Source organism: Astyanax mexicanus, chromosome 6, assembly GCF_023375975.1.
Source record: "Astyanax mexicanus isolate ESR-SI-001 chromosome 6, AstMex3_surface, whole genome shotgun sequence".
Lineage (NCBI taxonomy): Eukaryota > Metazoa > Chordata > Actinopteri > Characiformes > Acestrorhamphidae > Astyanax > Astyanax mexicanus.
In genome coordinates, this window is record NC_064413.1 from 45488086 (window position 1) to 45503067 (window position 14982).

At 39.2% G+C, this 14982-nt stretch overlaps 1 protein-coding gene across 4 annotated transcripts in view; it reads right to left on the bottom strand.

The window, feature by feature from the left end:
- Positions 1–14982, bottom strand: part of pard3aa (par-3 family cell polarity regulator alpha, a) — a 554989-nt gene that overhangs the window by 226979 nt on the left and 313028 nt on the right. For all 4 annotated transcript variants that reach the window (XM_015602814.3, XM_015602813.3, XM_007238652.3 and 1 more), the window contains exon 11: positions 14578–14706. In XM_015602814.3, coding sequence (XP_015458300.3) covers positions 14578–14706 — 129 coding nt within the window. The remainder of the gene's footprint in view (positions 1–14577; positions 14707–14982) is intronic.

A 14982-nucleotide genomic window follows, 5' to 3' on the forward strand; every position in this document is an offset into this window, starting at 1 on the left:
AGAAACTGCACGTTCACAGCACCCCAGATAAGAGTATTTTTGTTTGACACTTTTAAGTTACTACATGATTCCTTGTGTGTTCATTTACAGTCTGGATTACTTCAGTATTCAATGTAGGATTTGAAAAAAAAAAGAAAACAAAAAGAATGATGTGGCGCGCCAAAACTTTTGACTGGTACTATATGTACACTACATGTGCAAACTATTGGGTTACCTGTTAATTTTGGCAACACTTTGGTAATATTGTACTTACTGCTATCATTCCAATGAGCAGGGGATGAAGAAAGAACAAGAGAGGGGTGATGGATGTGTAAGCAAAAGAGAATAAATAAATAAAAAGAGAATAAAAACAAGAAAATAAAGTTGAAATGAGGGGAAAAAAGGAAAAAAAAATCCTCTTTCACACAACCAAAGACTTTTCTGACACATCCTCACCTGAAACAATTAGCAGCGTTTGCCTTTTTCCGCTGCTCTCTCGCCCGGCTGGGGCGAAGACATAAAGGTCATTGGAAATGAATTTAAGTGCCTAAAAGAAATCAGTCAAGGATGTAATTGGGAAGAGGGCTTGTGCATGATAAGTATTGTAACATGAATTTTCCTGCTGCAGTTTCTCTGCTCCGACGACTGCAGATAAAGAGTGCATATTAAACACCTCAACCTAATGCGCATTCCAGGCTTCCAGGTACAAATACAGAGAAAGAATGAAAGACAGGATGAGAAAAAGGGAGAGAGAGAGAGAGAGAGAGAGAGAGAGAGAGAGAGAGAGAGAGAGAGAGAGAGAGAGAGAGAGAGAGAGAGAGAAAAAAAAGGGCAAAAGTCTAGCAATTATGGCTGGATGGAGAAGTCCTTACGGTTGAAATGATTTCCAGCTTATTTCCAGTAGGTCATGATTATCATTTTAGAGCTTCTGTTTTGGGGACACTATTGTGGATATGTGTGGTCAGGATCTTGAAAACGTTGAATACACTGTACACTAAAGTTTTTGCTGGTGATCATAGCAATAAGCATAGTGTAACTTAAAATTAATAATTGCATACTCGCAGTTCACTGATACAAGCATAGAAATGGTCAAGTGTGAAATCTGCACTTTCTGAATCTTTTAACTAAGAGGAACACTGAAATACTTTCCAAACAAAAGACTAAAACTAAAGTAAATAGCTACATTGTTAATACACTGACATGCCAAATGCTTTTTATGTTATTACTCATGGAAGCTAAAGAAAGCTGCACTCACCTGTGGAATGTGTGTGTGTGAAGTCTTTTGTGTTGGATGTGGATGTAATTTTTAAAATGGTCACACAGCCTATTCCAGCCAGAAGCAGCCGGACCCAATCATAACCACACATCAAGCTGCAGACTGTGAGTAATAGTGTCTTCCTAGTGACTGGTCCAATTGATAATGTAGCAACAACAACAAATGTCTTCTCCTCGCAGCTTAGAAAGCTACCAAAACCACATTAGCAAGGCCAAACTTCCCATCGGCCAAGCAGCTGATCTGACCTGAAAAAATGCTAAAAAGCTAACTTGTTCAGTAAACATGAGTGCGATATAAATTGTTTGTTGTTAGGAACATTGGGTGAGAGAAAAAACAGAATTAATCAACAACAAACTTACTGTGATCTTCACGCATCCAACTTAATGGTGATGAACTGCCATGGCTTTGGCTTACTGCCCCACATTAGGGGGTATTGACTGTATTTGTGTGTATATTAATGAAGCCCCAACTAAGTGATTATTCAATTAGTCACCAACTATTTTAATAATAAGCTTTAATTTATTCAATTAATTAGTGGAGCTCTACTTCTGAGTGCTAAAAGCCCTTTGGTCAGAACTGAATACCCTAACTCACAAAGAAAGTCATATTCTGGACAAAGCACATGTGCTGCATCACAGCAGCTACTGATTGGTTGTGCTCGCTCAGCTTGATCAGAGTTTTCCTGCAGGAGGCCATGCATGTCTCTCCAAATGGCCCAAACCAGCTTGTTTACCGCTGCTTAACAATAGCAGCGCTCAGCCCCTCCATACGAGCAGAGAGGCTAATTACTGCCACAGCTGCTGGAAAAAAGTACTAAACGAAAACAGGTGGCACATCCAAACTGGTGCAGGGAAAAAAAGGTTGTCAATGCAACGGCATTGTCTTCTGGTGCACTTGGCGACATTAGGCTTAATTATGGTAGCACCTGGCTCCCCCTGCTCCCAAACATGGCACGACTCTTGGGCTGGCAGGCTTCGAACGCAGCCTATAAAAGCCCTCTCCGACAATACAGGTGCTCATCATCAAACGGAGAAAAAAGGGAACATGTAAGTGGAAGACAAGCAAGAGAACTGGGGAGAGAGAGAGTGGAGAAAACAAGGGGACAATTGCGGTGAGGAAAAAAAGAGGTTTCAAACAGGCAATTGAAGTTAAACGTCCCCAGCGTGGGTAATGGAAGGGCGTGGGGGTAATTTTCCCAGCAGGAGCACCAGACAAAGCGCCATGTTTGATTGGCGCACCAACCTTCGAAAAGTCATGCTGGGTTTATGGCCCCTGGAACAATCAGAGGGGGACAAGGAGAAGAAAATGTAGGAGATTGGTGGAGAACATTATACACCATTCTGTTTTGGATGAGTGAAAGGGCCTGAATAAGGTCTTTGAGGAACATATTTGCATGGATTTTAAGGCCTAAGACAGTGCACAGTCCCTAACACAGATCCTTCCACATCCTACCCCTACAACATAAATACAATATTCGGGAATATATTGATGTGCACTGAAGTTTTTTAAAGTGATGTTAAAGTTTCTCTATGATAATATATGCACTTTAATATCTAACCTGAATTACTGTGTTTAATTTGTAACACTCAGTTTCACATTTATTATTCAGCAGCTTTTCTTTGTGAACAGTAGATTTGATTAACACTATTTCAATGGCTACAGCTGCATGATAAGAACTTGAGCATTTGAATCAGGTATGCTGGATAAGAGAAGCATCTAAAACACACAGGGCATTTATATTAGTTATATTAGTCTTCAGGACCTCAGAACACCTGCTTTAGCATGACTGGCCTGATAAAAGTGGCCTAAATGCAAAATGTTGCCCTAGGGCAACATATGAGAAAAAAAAGGTATGTACAGGTAAAACAAAATGTTGTTAAAATGTACATATTAATGTGCATATACATGTTTAATTCACAGGCTATTTCAGCGCAAACATATTTTATTAATAATGCTATTCATAAACTACCTTTTAATTTATTAGTCAGAGACCAATGCCTTGTGATATAGTTCAAAAAGTACACTGTGAAGAGATGGTGCAATAACCCAAGAAGCTTTGCCGCCTGAGGGCAACACCATACCAAAGAGGATTAAAGCACATATTAAAAAGCTTCTGGGCCAAAGATGGGTTCAACACCTGAAAGGTCTGAGTGCAGATGAGTTCACTGCATTAAGTGCTGTGGTACATAGGCTCATAGTGGTACATTTATGTCTCAATTGTCCCTAAAACGTTGAGAAAAACAGTACAAAAAAATATGTATTCTGAACTATAAATCAATGCCAAATCTGAAATTGTAAGTAGACAAATAGGACATATTATTTTAATTAGGACAATTTACTTTGTTAAATTAAATTAGAACATGTTTTGATTTTGATTTAAATATGATTCAAAAATTTGTACGTTTACAGTTGTATTTTGCACAAAGTAAAGCTTCCAGTTAGTCATTTGCCATACTTTTGGTATGCTATGTTGAAACAGCTGGGAGAGGGTCAGAAGTGCAGATTCAAGCATGTCAAAACAGAATGTAAATAATTATGCAATTATGTAATTATGTTGTTACATTTAAACAATACAGAAAACCAAAGGTAATAACTCCTCTGAAGCCCTGTAGGGACATGAATTGCAGGAGTTCAGATGAAGCAAACTACGAGAATGACAGAGGTTTTCATTAAAAGCATTTTCACTGTCAGAGCCACCTCGTTCTGATGTAGTGAGAAAACTTAGGTCCTACTCGACCTGCTAATTCATACACTGTCAAAAGGACACACTGCTGCCAAGTCTCGGCGTGTTCCCGACTGCTGCCACTTTGGCTCAGACTCAGCCATGCCCCCTGGATCGAAAGCCAAGTTAGCAACACGCGTCACACTGACACTTGGAATGGAGGCATTTGGCTGAATCTACTGTGGAGAAGGACAGGGGGAAAAGTAGCTGTCTCATTTTTGTACTTTGTAAGCAAAACTTGCAGAACATGATCTCATCCTCACCGTAAAGCAGCGATCTCAAAAGCATAACTCTCAGAGACAGCTAATTATATTAAAGCAGAGGCAGGCGCACCTCTGAGTCTACACACGACTGCCCCGTTCATTACAGAGGTGGACTTCACCCCTACATAAATAACCTAAAGTTTTGTAATTAACTTCTGCCTGCAATCACCCTGAAGATGCTACAGGTTCTCTCACTGTTGCTGTGCAGGACTGATCACTGTTTAGACTAATCAGACACCTCAGTCTTCACCTCCGTCAATCATCAACCTATACAATCAACCTATACAGGCTGACCCTGAACAGTTATTAAAAAATATGGCTGCATCAATTAGTCGATATAATCGACAATGTTGATTATTTAAATTTGTCGACTACAAATTTCAGTGTCAACTAATCGTTATTTAAGTCAAGTCAGCATTAAGTGCTGGGGCCAGAGGTGCAATGGGAGATGGATAAATGGCTGACTCAAACAGTTTAAATTCAACTCGCCAAAAGTGCCCAAACACAACAGATTATATATTTACTTACTAAATATCAGTAATTTCCATGTTTAAACAACATCCAGACTTTTAAATGGCTTTTAAATCTCATGTTCAGCTGTTTTTATTGTTTTTTAGAGATGGAGAACATGACAGAGATAATCGTTGACTAATCGATTAATCGAAAAAAAAAAAATCATCAGATTAGTCGACTACCAAAATAATCATTAGTTGCAGCCCTATTACAAACATGTCCGAGTGGACGTCATCTGCCATATTAAAGAACAACTGAGGCTTATCTGTCTTTGCACTGATAAACACATAAATAATTAAAATAATAATAATAAATAAACATTCATAACATCATAACATTAAGACCAGCCATGTGAAGTAAATAATATTTATATCTTCAAACTAACCAATCAAAAGGGGTGGGACCTATACATTACACAACAAGCGAACAGTCAGTTTGTCTCTACTGATGCAAATGAAGCAGAACAATAAAGCAAACTAAAGGGAGGCAACTCTATCTGGTTTGATCCCACATTTGAGCTACTGTGGCACAAAAAAATGCTGGTTAAGGTCACGTGGATTCCATGCCTTGGTAAGACAGAGCAAGACAAGTGATTTAAATGTTATGACTGATCTGTGTGTATTGAGGAAACCACAGGTATTCTGGCCAAAACTTCACCATTCAGTTTAAGACCAGCTTTTACTTGACTTTCCAAATATGAACATAGCTAGTTTGGTTTTAACTATGGCAGTATGGTCAAGCTCAGCATAATGGTTGACTACCTTGGCAAGGTGAATCATGCTTGTAGACCAGCTAAACCATCAAAATGAAACAGAAACATGATAACCTGATAAGTAACATGTATGAAAGAAATAGTGATGTATTTACAAAGTAATGTAATCTTAAACCTTACCAATTAGCACTGTGCTAACTGCATACCTAGACCAATCACACTGAAATAAAGGTGTGCAAAATGATTTTATATAGCTTGTACAATACGGACTGGTGGCATATAAGCTCTCTTTACATTAGATACATACTAAACTTCAAACTCCAAACTGGAAATGGCTAACTGATTATATCTAAACTAAGTGGAACACTGACTGATTCCTACAAAAACAAACCATCCCTGTGATGGTCACTCCACCCCTCGATGTGCTCCCCTGCAGTACCCTCATCAGTGGATAGTAAGGGAGAGGTAGTGTCTCACCTCAATCAGCCTGGTCCACTCTGTAATCTTCCTTTCAACAGGTTAGAAAGTCAGGACCAGGCAACCAGTGGACCAATGGTCTCTCAGAATGTTCATCGGTGATGCATATAAAACTCTTTGAACAATGAAACTAAACGCCACTACAGTTTAATCATTAGTTATCTAAAATTTTACTTCTTTGTCCCTCAGATTTAGGAGCAACATTCCAGCACACAGAGGAAATGCCTAGTGCCTGAAATGCTGAGATCTGACCTTTATTTTTGGCTTTGGAGAAGCTGTTTCTTCTTGTGTGTTGCTGTGTGTGAGTGTGTTGTGTATATTCAGGGTACTGTGATATCATCTACTGTGAATAATTGTGACCATTTGAGAAATTATGCTCTGAAAAGGTCCACTGCAATGACTTGGAAATGAAACAAAAGACAGCTTGTGTTTTACATTTCACACAGATGTGTAAACTTTCCCAAACCTCATGATGCTCACATAGCCATGTGGATGAAGCTCTAAAAATAGGAAAGCTGCAAAGCAGGACAAAGGGTCATTCAAACTATCAGCTTTGCGTTTTGACACAACGACAAGGATGTTATGACAGACTGAACAATAGGTGTTCAATAGCTACTTCCTCTGACATGTATAAAGCAAGTTAACACTTTTTTTCTATTTGATTCTATTGATATAGCTTTAAACATTTGTGAAAACCCCTTCTAAAGAAAGCCTTTAGATCACCATGCCTAATGCCAGCTATGAGCAAGAAGGGTAAAAAGTCACACAGCATTGAGCTATGAAGCTACGGAGGAGTAGAACTATTTTCACTGACATGGAAACATGGTGGGGCAATCATTGCTTGCTACAGAAGAACCATTTCCATTTCATAAAGAACTATATTTGTAATAAAACATGTTATTCTGTAATGTAAAGGGCTTTTACATTCAACTATGTCTATTACAAACATTGTTGCTTAAAAAAAGTCTTAAATCAGTACATTCTGGACATTATGGCAGAATTTCTGATAGTTATACCAAGGTGTCAGCGTGGTTACATTTCCAGGAAAATGTAGTGATATAATATGAGCTGATATGTTGCTTAGTGACAGTGGAGAACATGACAACGCCAATGACAGCATCAGAAAACCTTGACAACCCACTGCATACACAACAAAGTTGGGATTGGACCCTGGACTATGTCCAGCAGGAGGGCTTAGTGTTCACACTGCCTGAGCCAGTAGAAGAGCCTGAATAGGGAGCAGTTATTAAAATAGAAACTGTCAGGCATTCGTCTGAAGTTGGCCTCCACAGACACCATAAATCCAACTGTCAGTAGAACTGCACGCTCAAATTAATTGCGCAATTAAGATTCTCTTTGCTTGGCAGCTCCGGCTTCTAATGGATCTGTGACAATTCTGATCTGATCATAAAGAGGACTTTAATGCAGTGTTTAATTACTGCTCTGTGCTAAACGGAGGCGATGCAGCCGTTCGATCTGTCATCTGTTTCATAGTGTGGGAAGCTGCTTTGCATTGGTACCATGGCCCATTTCAACAAGTTGCACTTACAATTGGGATTAACGAGCATTAGTCATGCTAATGCGCTCCAACATAAAGAGAGAGCAGCTTTTTTGTATGGACATTAAAAAGCAGCACTTTATCTTTTGGGAATATCAGGAATGGCAGTTTTAAAATGCTGGTAGTAAATCAACCTAATGTTCATTCTTTGTTGACACATGGATATACTGCAGGCTCTTAAATGTGCACTGACAAAAAACATGAAATTTCTCTTGATAAAGCGAAATTGTATTTCTTTCTTAGCATGAAAGAGATGAGGTTTTTCAAAGCTGACTATAAATTATGAATATGAATTGCGCAGGTCATAATACTGAGCATGATAGCTGTAGTATGGCAAATCTTGGACTTTATTCAACTAGTTGTAGAAAAAAAAGTTTTATAAAGGACAGCCACTGTTTAAAATATCAACATGCTGTCAGATTACAGAGCCAATCAGCTTGCTATCTGTGCATGGAGGAGGTTTAATGATATGTTGATGCTAGAAGAGAAAGTGTTCCCCACCAAATGTATAGTGGAGATGCCACTACGCTGGAGGGGAGAAGACTAGCTATATTAAGTTTCTGATGACAGAACCATGGCTGATGGATTTGCCACCCTAAAGCTAACACAGTATTTTAACATGTGTGGACAGCCCTAATAAATCCATACAGCTCCTTTAAGTTGTACCTATTGCTGGCACAGATAGAAGGAATGCTAAAAGAAGAGGACCGTGGACAGTGGAGACTTACCCCTACAAAAGCAGGATTTATATTTTTAAATATCAATGATTTCATAAGTAACAATGAATGATCACGTGTTCTAATACTTTAGTCTATTAACTGTAGTGTATTATATCTTAAGAGAGCATGAAGGCAATGTTATTTCTTATTTCTCAGACTGTGCACCAGTATTGCGAAATTGTACGAAGTCACTACAACCATAGAATGTTTTAACCATAGAATTATAACTACTAATGTATGTCTGTAATAAGGATTAAACAAAAAATTAATTAGTAGTGTTAGGTCTGACATCTTAGCCCGATTTGCGTCTGATGCATCAAATGCAAGCCTTGTACATTCGGGTGAAACCTTAAGTAAGCTTTTGTTTGACGGAGTGTTTTGCAGTCTTTCCAGTCCATAAAAGGACAGATATGCATGCAGGTTTTTCTCATTACTAGGACTAAATATAGCGACAGGGAACAGGCCAGGATTGGGTGGCTGAAGAGAACTATCACTAGTTGTGACACTTTGGTACTGTGGGTTAGCCGACTCAACAGGTGAAAAATTGGGTGTTGTCAGTTTACATCAGCATTCAGGGACCATGCTCTAGGAGTAATTCATTTTCTCACTCTTTTTTCCCCGTCTCATTCTTCTGTCCAGCGTGTTTGCCCAGGCGTGATATTGACTTACTTATTCTGCAGGGTTGAGAGAGAGTGAGAGCGACAGAGAAACAGACAATCTGTACTCAGTGAGGTTTGGAATCAACCAAAACAGCACAGGAGCCCAGACACATTCACAGCAGTGTGCAACGGGAGATAAAAAGCACCGATAAATTAGGACCAACGACGGTCAGGTGGCCCACAGTGGCCTTTTTTGTTTACACAACAGAATTGTGTTTGTGTGTTTGAGTCTGTCTGCGTCTGTGTACTGAGCAGCTTTAATGCTCTCACACTCCCTAACCTGCCGTGAGCTGCATTAGTGTGCTGGGTAATTGCCTCTGTGGACATGAATTATTCAAAGGCAAGCGGCCGCAGCCTCGGAGTGCGAGTGTCGGACCTTGAAGTGTGTGTCGGTACAAAGTAGGGAGGCAGATTTCATCAAGCGAAACGTGTCTGTCTCCACGCGTCCCTTCTTTCACTGCAGTTATGCTGGATTTGTTTTTGTTTTGGGGACTTTTTATCAGCAGGAATTTTCAATGCCTCCCAGTTTTGTTTCTCTCTTTGCTTCACTATCAGCCTCCAGCCAACAACCTGCTGCTTTATCTCTCGCTCTCCCTCCGTCTCCATCATTTCCATCATCACCATGTTTGCTCCAGCTCCCTGTCTGCCTCCCTGAGATCCCATCATTCTTCCAGCATCTCCTCAGCTATCAGCTCCGCTCCTACTCCATAAAAGGGAAAAAGCAGCAAACCACATTAAAGCCTTCAGACTGAACCAGGCCAATAAAAGCAAGCAGCAGTTGTAATGCTAAATGTCTAAACAGCATGGCAGTGTAAAAGTTTCCGCCAGAAGTTTGAAACTCTAATGTGGAACACGGGTTTCTCAAACACACTGTAACGCACAAACAACTGCATGCTGATCTGAATCAGGTACAGCTCTGAACTACTAATAATGAGATGATTTTAAAACTACATGGTTTCTGAAACTTAGATCATGAAAATGTCTAGCCAACACATTGCTCAATAGATGTCTGGGAACACTTTGGCTTATTTTAAAGTGAACTATTTTCACTGGCACTGGGAGCACAAAAAACAAGAAAAATACATGCATGAAATAAACGGATGGATGCTTATTCTATGGGTATACTTCAAAAACACATCAAAATGTATTTCCTAGGTAAATGATGAAACTGTTTTATAGCATTTCACATTACAGTTTACTTGCCAATTCTACAACTGAAATAATGCATTACAGATCAATTAAAATCACAGATAGATATATTTTCTTTATCCTACAATATTGCAGTGTACTTTTTTCCATGTTCTAATGGCTATAATATTAATATGTTTTATAACATTATCATATCTTGTCTGTACTTTATTTTTACAATGCTGATCGTCTCCTAATAAATAACATTTATTATTTATAATAAAAATGTATACATCAAAAACATCTCCATGAGTATGGGGAGTAACTTAAAGGACCTGCATGCCCCTGTGTTTAATACATATTTCACACGAGTTCACTATTAGATAAGCAAGAGCAGCACAAACAATGAAAATGCCAAAATGTCCCATTCCTTACTGGAAATGTTTAGCTGTTTATCAGGTAATTTCTTGCTAAGGTGGTTATAGATCACCAGTTAAGCTTAGATTGAAATGTAACATAAGAGAGCATGCTTTTACATGCTTAATAGCCATTGATATCTTCCCCATTAAAAAATTAAATTAGAAAACTACATGTACTAATTTGGCTGTTTTATGTTATGGACTCTGAATTGAAACTTAATGACCTGATCTGATCATATTTCTGGTCAATTTTGATTAAAATATATATATAAAATTGAGTTCATAACTGAGAACTTTTACACATAGGCTTAGCTTACAAGAAAATAATAAATACATTTAATAAAAGAGCACTTTGGGGCAGTAAGGGAAGTAATAGGCCAAACAGGCAGGTGCTCAAGGCCCCTCTGCCACCCCCCTGCACGTGCCTGTCACTTATGTGGAAATATTTTTAAGCATCATCTTTTGACGGGCAGTTCATGGCTTTGAGTTCTCAGGGCTCAGTTTACAGTAAGAGTGACTATAATAATTAAAAGGTCACAGGATCAGTCCGGTCTAGCATCTCATCAGTCTGCCAAGACCTGAGCATTGGTCACCCCACATAACCCTACCATGTCCTGACGGCACACAGCCTTTTTTCTTCCCTCAGTTTAAACTAACTCTTCACTTCTCTTCAAGGGCATCGCTCCATTGATCCCAGCCTCTTTGGAGTTCACTGAAGCTTCACACAGTTCTCTTTTCTTTTTTTCTTCTCTCTCTCTCTCCCTCTCTCCCGGATGGCTAGGGGTTGGGTGGGGGCGTCAGAGCTCATTTTTCAGCTGCTCCCCCTGGACCGCCTAACACTGTGAGTAAAGGTTAGAGCTGACGCCCTTATCAATAAGTCACCGCCTCTGCTGAAGAGCATCTGCCCAAAGACTCTGCGGCAATCCCACAGGCATCGAAGAAGGCTAATCAAATGCACAAAGCAGCAGGAAGGAAATAAATAATATCTCGAGTGATGCTGCTAATGCCATCCCATCCCTTTCTTCAGCAGCTACGTTTCAGGGGAAGGTGGACTCATTGTGTCAGGGCGGCACTAATTACCAAGTGATCTGCTTATCTATCCTAGCTCCACAGCAGAAATGGTCGTGGGCATGGCGAGATCTTTGTTTCGTATAAAAGAGTGGGACTCTGTTTTGGTTAACTTTTGTTAAATGCAGAAAAAAGGCCAGTAATAAAAAAGCATTCTATTACACTCTTATGATTAAGATACTTAGAAACTGATAACTGGACGCATAAGGGTCTAAATGCCCTTGCTTGTCTAATCGTCTAATCTGCGCATCGATTCAACTTAACACTGGCTGTTTAGTGAACAGGTGAACACTGGTGTTAGTGGTATAACAAAAAAAAAATAATAATAAAAAAGGTACAATGATTTTTTTTTTCCTTACCCTAATCTGGTGAATTTACATTCAACAGAATTGTACTCTTAGAACTCTACGCTAAAGCGGATAAACATGAACTTATTGGCACCATGTATAATGCCGGGCGTAGAATAGAGGGGTATAAAGCTCACCAGTACTGAGCGGTGGAGCAGTGCAACTGTGTTCTCCAGGACAAGCTAGGTTTTGGGGATGAGTTAGGGTAATCATCCAAAATTCTAACCTTACTAATGCTTTTAGGGCTAAATGCAATCAAATCCTGTCAGCAAAAAAAAAAAAAAAAAAAAAAAAAAGTAGTAGAAACCCATTTCTGGACAGTAGAGACAGTTACTTTGGTCAGTGAGACAAGGATCCATTGAACTACGAACTCCGTACATGGAAGGCCAGACATTTGTACACAGAAACATGTGGGGAGCTAAAGGGAGCGCAAGTGAGAAAATTCCAATACTCATTCTGTGCAACTGTGCAACAGATGCAGATGCAGTTTCTATTGGTTCTTTGTACCAGTTAATTGGAGTGCAAATGGAATTTAGAGTGATCTCTGCCTTGTGAGGGAGCACAGTGAGAGAAATCTGCAGAATATATAATATATTGATTTCCCAACATTTTAGAGCACATACCACATGATCAAAGGAAAACCTTCAAGTAACACTTACAAGTACAATCATTCATAGGAACACACATGCCACACACACTTTATCTCTTTAACCACCCAGTATTTTACACTTTCAACATCTGCAAGCTAGCACAATAGGACGTCTGATTATTGATTATTGATGCAGCACTACTATTGAAACAAAGAAATGTCAAATATTGCGTCAGTAAAAAACAGGAGTGAAGTGTATTAAAATACTGTGACATGACACTCATGGTATCCCTTTGAACCCTTTGTTAGCTATTCAGCCATTAATCCTAACGCAGAGACTATTTGTTCCTACAGCACCGACATTAATAATTATAGTAGTCCTGATCCTGAGATGTCTATCCAGCAGTATGCAGGAATAGAATGAATCCTCAAAAAAAAGTAATCCTCTCCGGGTGTATGTTCCAACCACGCACTGTGATGGATTTAAGAATTCCTGCCTGATGTAGAAAATGCCTCCTCAGTCCAACAGCCAAAACCAACAATCTGCCCCTATATATAACCACATCATCCACCCAACTCTCCCAAACCTACACATCCACCCACCCGAAGCCCACCTCAAATCCTTCTTTCAAAATGACAGATGCAATAAACTGCCTCACTCCCTCTTTTTTCTCTGCTTGGCTGCAGTAACTCACAGCTGTGGAACAATGTCTCACTAATCTGATTTTTATGAACGCGAGTGTATGGATTATTGAGATGCTTTAATGCTGAAGAGCCAAAGCTGACTCTTTAGACTCTTAATGTGGCAATGAGAGTAATGAAGCATCAACCCACTCACACTTTATCTCTGTCTCTCACTCTCGCTCTGTCTATTTTCTCAAAAAAAAAAAGAAAATGTTTGAATACATTTGCGCAGGAGTACAATGTATAAAGACAGACAGAGAAGCAAAAAAAAAACAGGGAAAGGAATGAATGAGGAAAAGAGAGGAGTAATATGGAAAGATGAAAGAAACGAAAAAAAAGTGAACATGTAGAGATACAAGTAAAGGGGTGAAAAAAGTGTGACAATAAAGCAGAGTAAATGGTGATAGGAAATATATAGAGAAAAAGAGTATGAGGGAGAGTAGGAAAGAGGGAGAATGAGGGAAGGAGAGCAAGAAAGAAGGAGAAAGTGCAAGAGAAGAAGCAAGGCAGGAGAAGAGAGAGGGAGACAGAGAGAGAAAAAAAAGAGAGTAAAAGAGTGAAAGACAAAGTAACCAAGTAAGAAGAAAGAAGTAAGATGGAGAGGAACAAAATAAATGGAAAATGGAACCAAAAAGAGAGAAAAAGAAAAATGAGAGAAAGAAAAAGCATGAACACTTATATAGAGAAAACAGATAAATGAGAGCCAAGAGAAGGAGAGAAGGAAACAGAGGCAGGTAGAATGTAGTGTATTTTGGCTTGGTTCTTAAGTAAGTTGGGAGAATGTAAAACCCACTTCTCTTATTAAAAGTCTCTTAATCAGGTCATGTTGAAGATGATGTTCTGCAGGACAGAAATCATTTGGCTGAGAAGATTCAAACACTCCACCACTGCCTTCCATCAACTCTACAAGATTACAGACTTCATACAAATGATGCGTGCATGGGCCATAAGCAATTTATGTAGCATTCAATACCATCTGTTTACCTCATTTCCACGGAATTGGGAATGGCAGTGAAAGGCGCCCAGACCTTCCAGTTTAAACACATTATGTGGAGTTCATTAAACAGGTCTTTAGAAACAGTATGCACAAACACTGTTCAGAGAACAGAGCTGACAAACCAAACAGTGGAGAAGTGGTATGTGAACTATATGAAGGGGTATAGCTCCATGAAGTAACTCTAGGATGATTAGACTAGTTATGAACCTTTTAAAGACCTGTAACAGTGCATTATGACATATTTGGACATACAATGTAAACTCTATTCCATTACCCACAGACAACAAATTGATGTTATCATTAAATATGAGGAATCTGGGCTAAAAATGAGCTAAAGAATGAATAGAAAGTGAAAATAATAGGAAAAGAGTAACACTGCAAAAGAAAGATACAGCAAAATACTGAAAATATGTAAAATATCTAAGTGTAAAAAAAAAGGAAGTGACAAACGATGAAGAGTCTCTCACCACTTCACGAGGCAGGAAAGCATCCTCTTGTCTGACGGCGAGCAGACTCACAGTGCCTCCCATCGGAGTGGAGCGGAGCAGAGCAACAACCTCTTCCTGAGTCTTCCCATTTAGATCCACTCCATTTACCTACACAAAGATATCACAACAAAACATGCTTCACAAAACAGTATATTACAGCAATATAATGTAAACTTTTCCTCCAACGGCTTCATACAACAAAGGCAACACATTGTACAATGCAATTCTGGATATGCGTCACGGGTTCAGGTGAAAATAATCCAGGGAACATATGTCTCACACTGGTTTATATAAACCTTAATTATCAGCCTCTCAGTCTTCATAACCACACTCCTCTTTGCCTCACATGCTTTTTTTTATATTACCGTAATTTATAGTTAATCC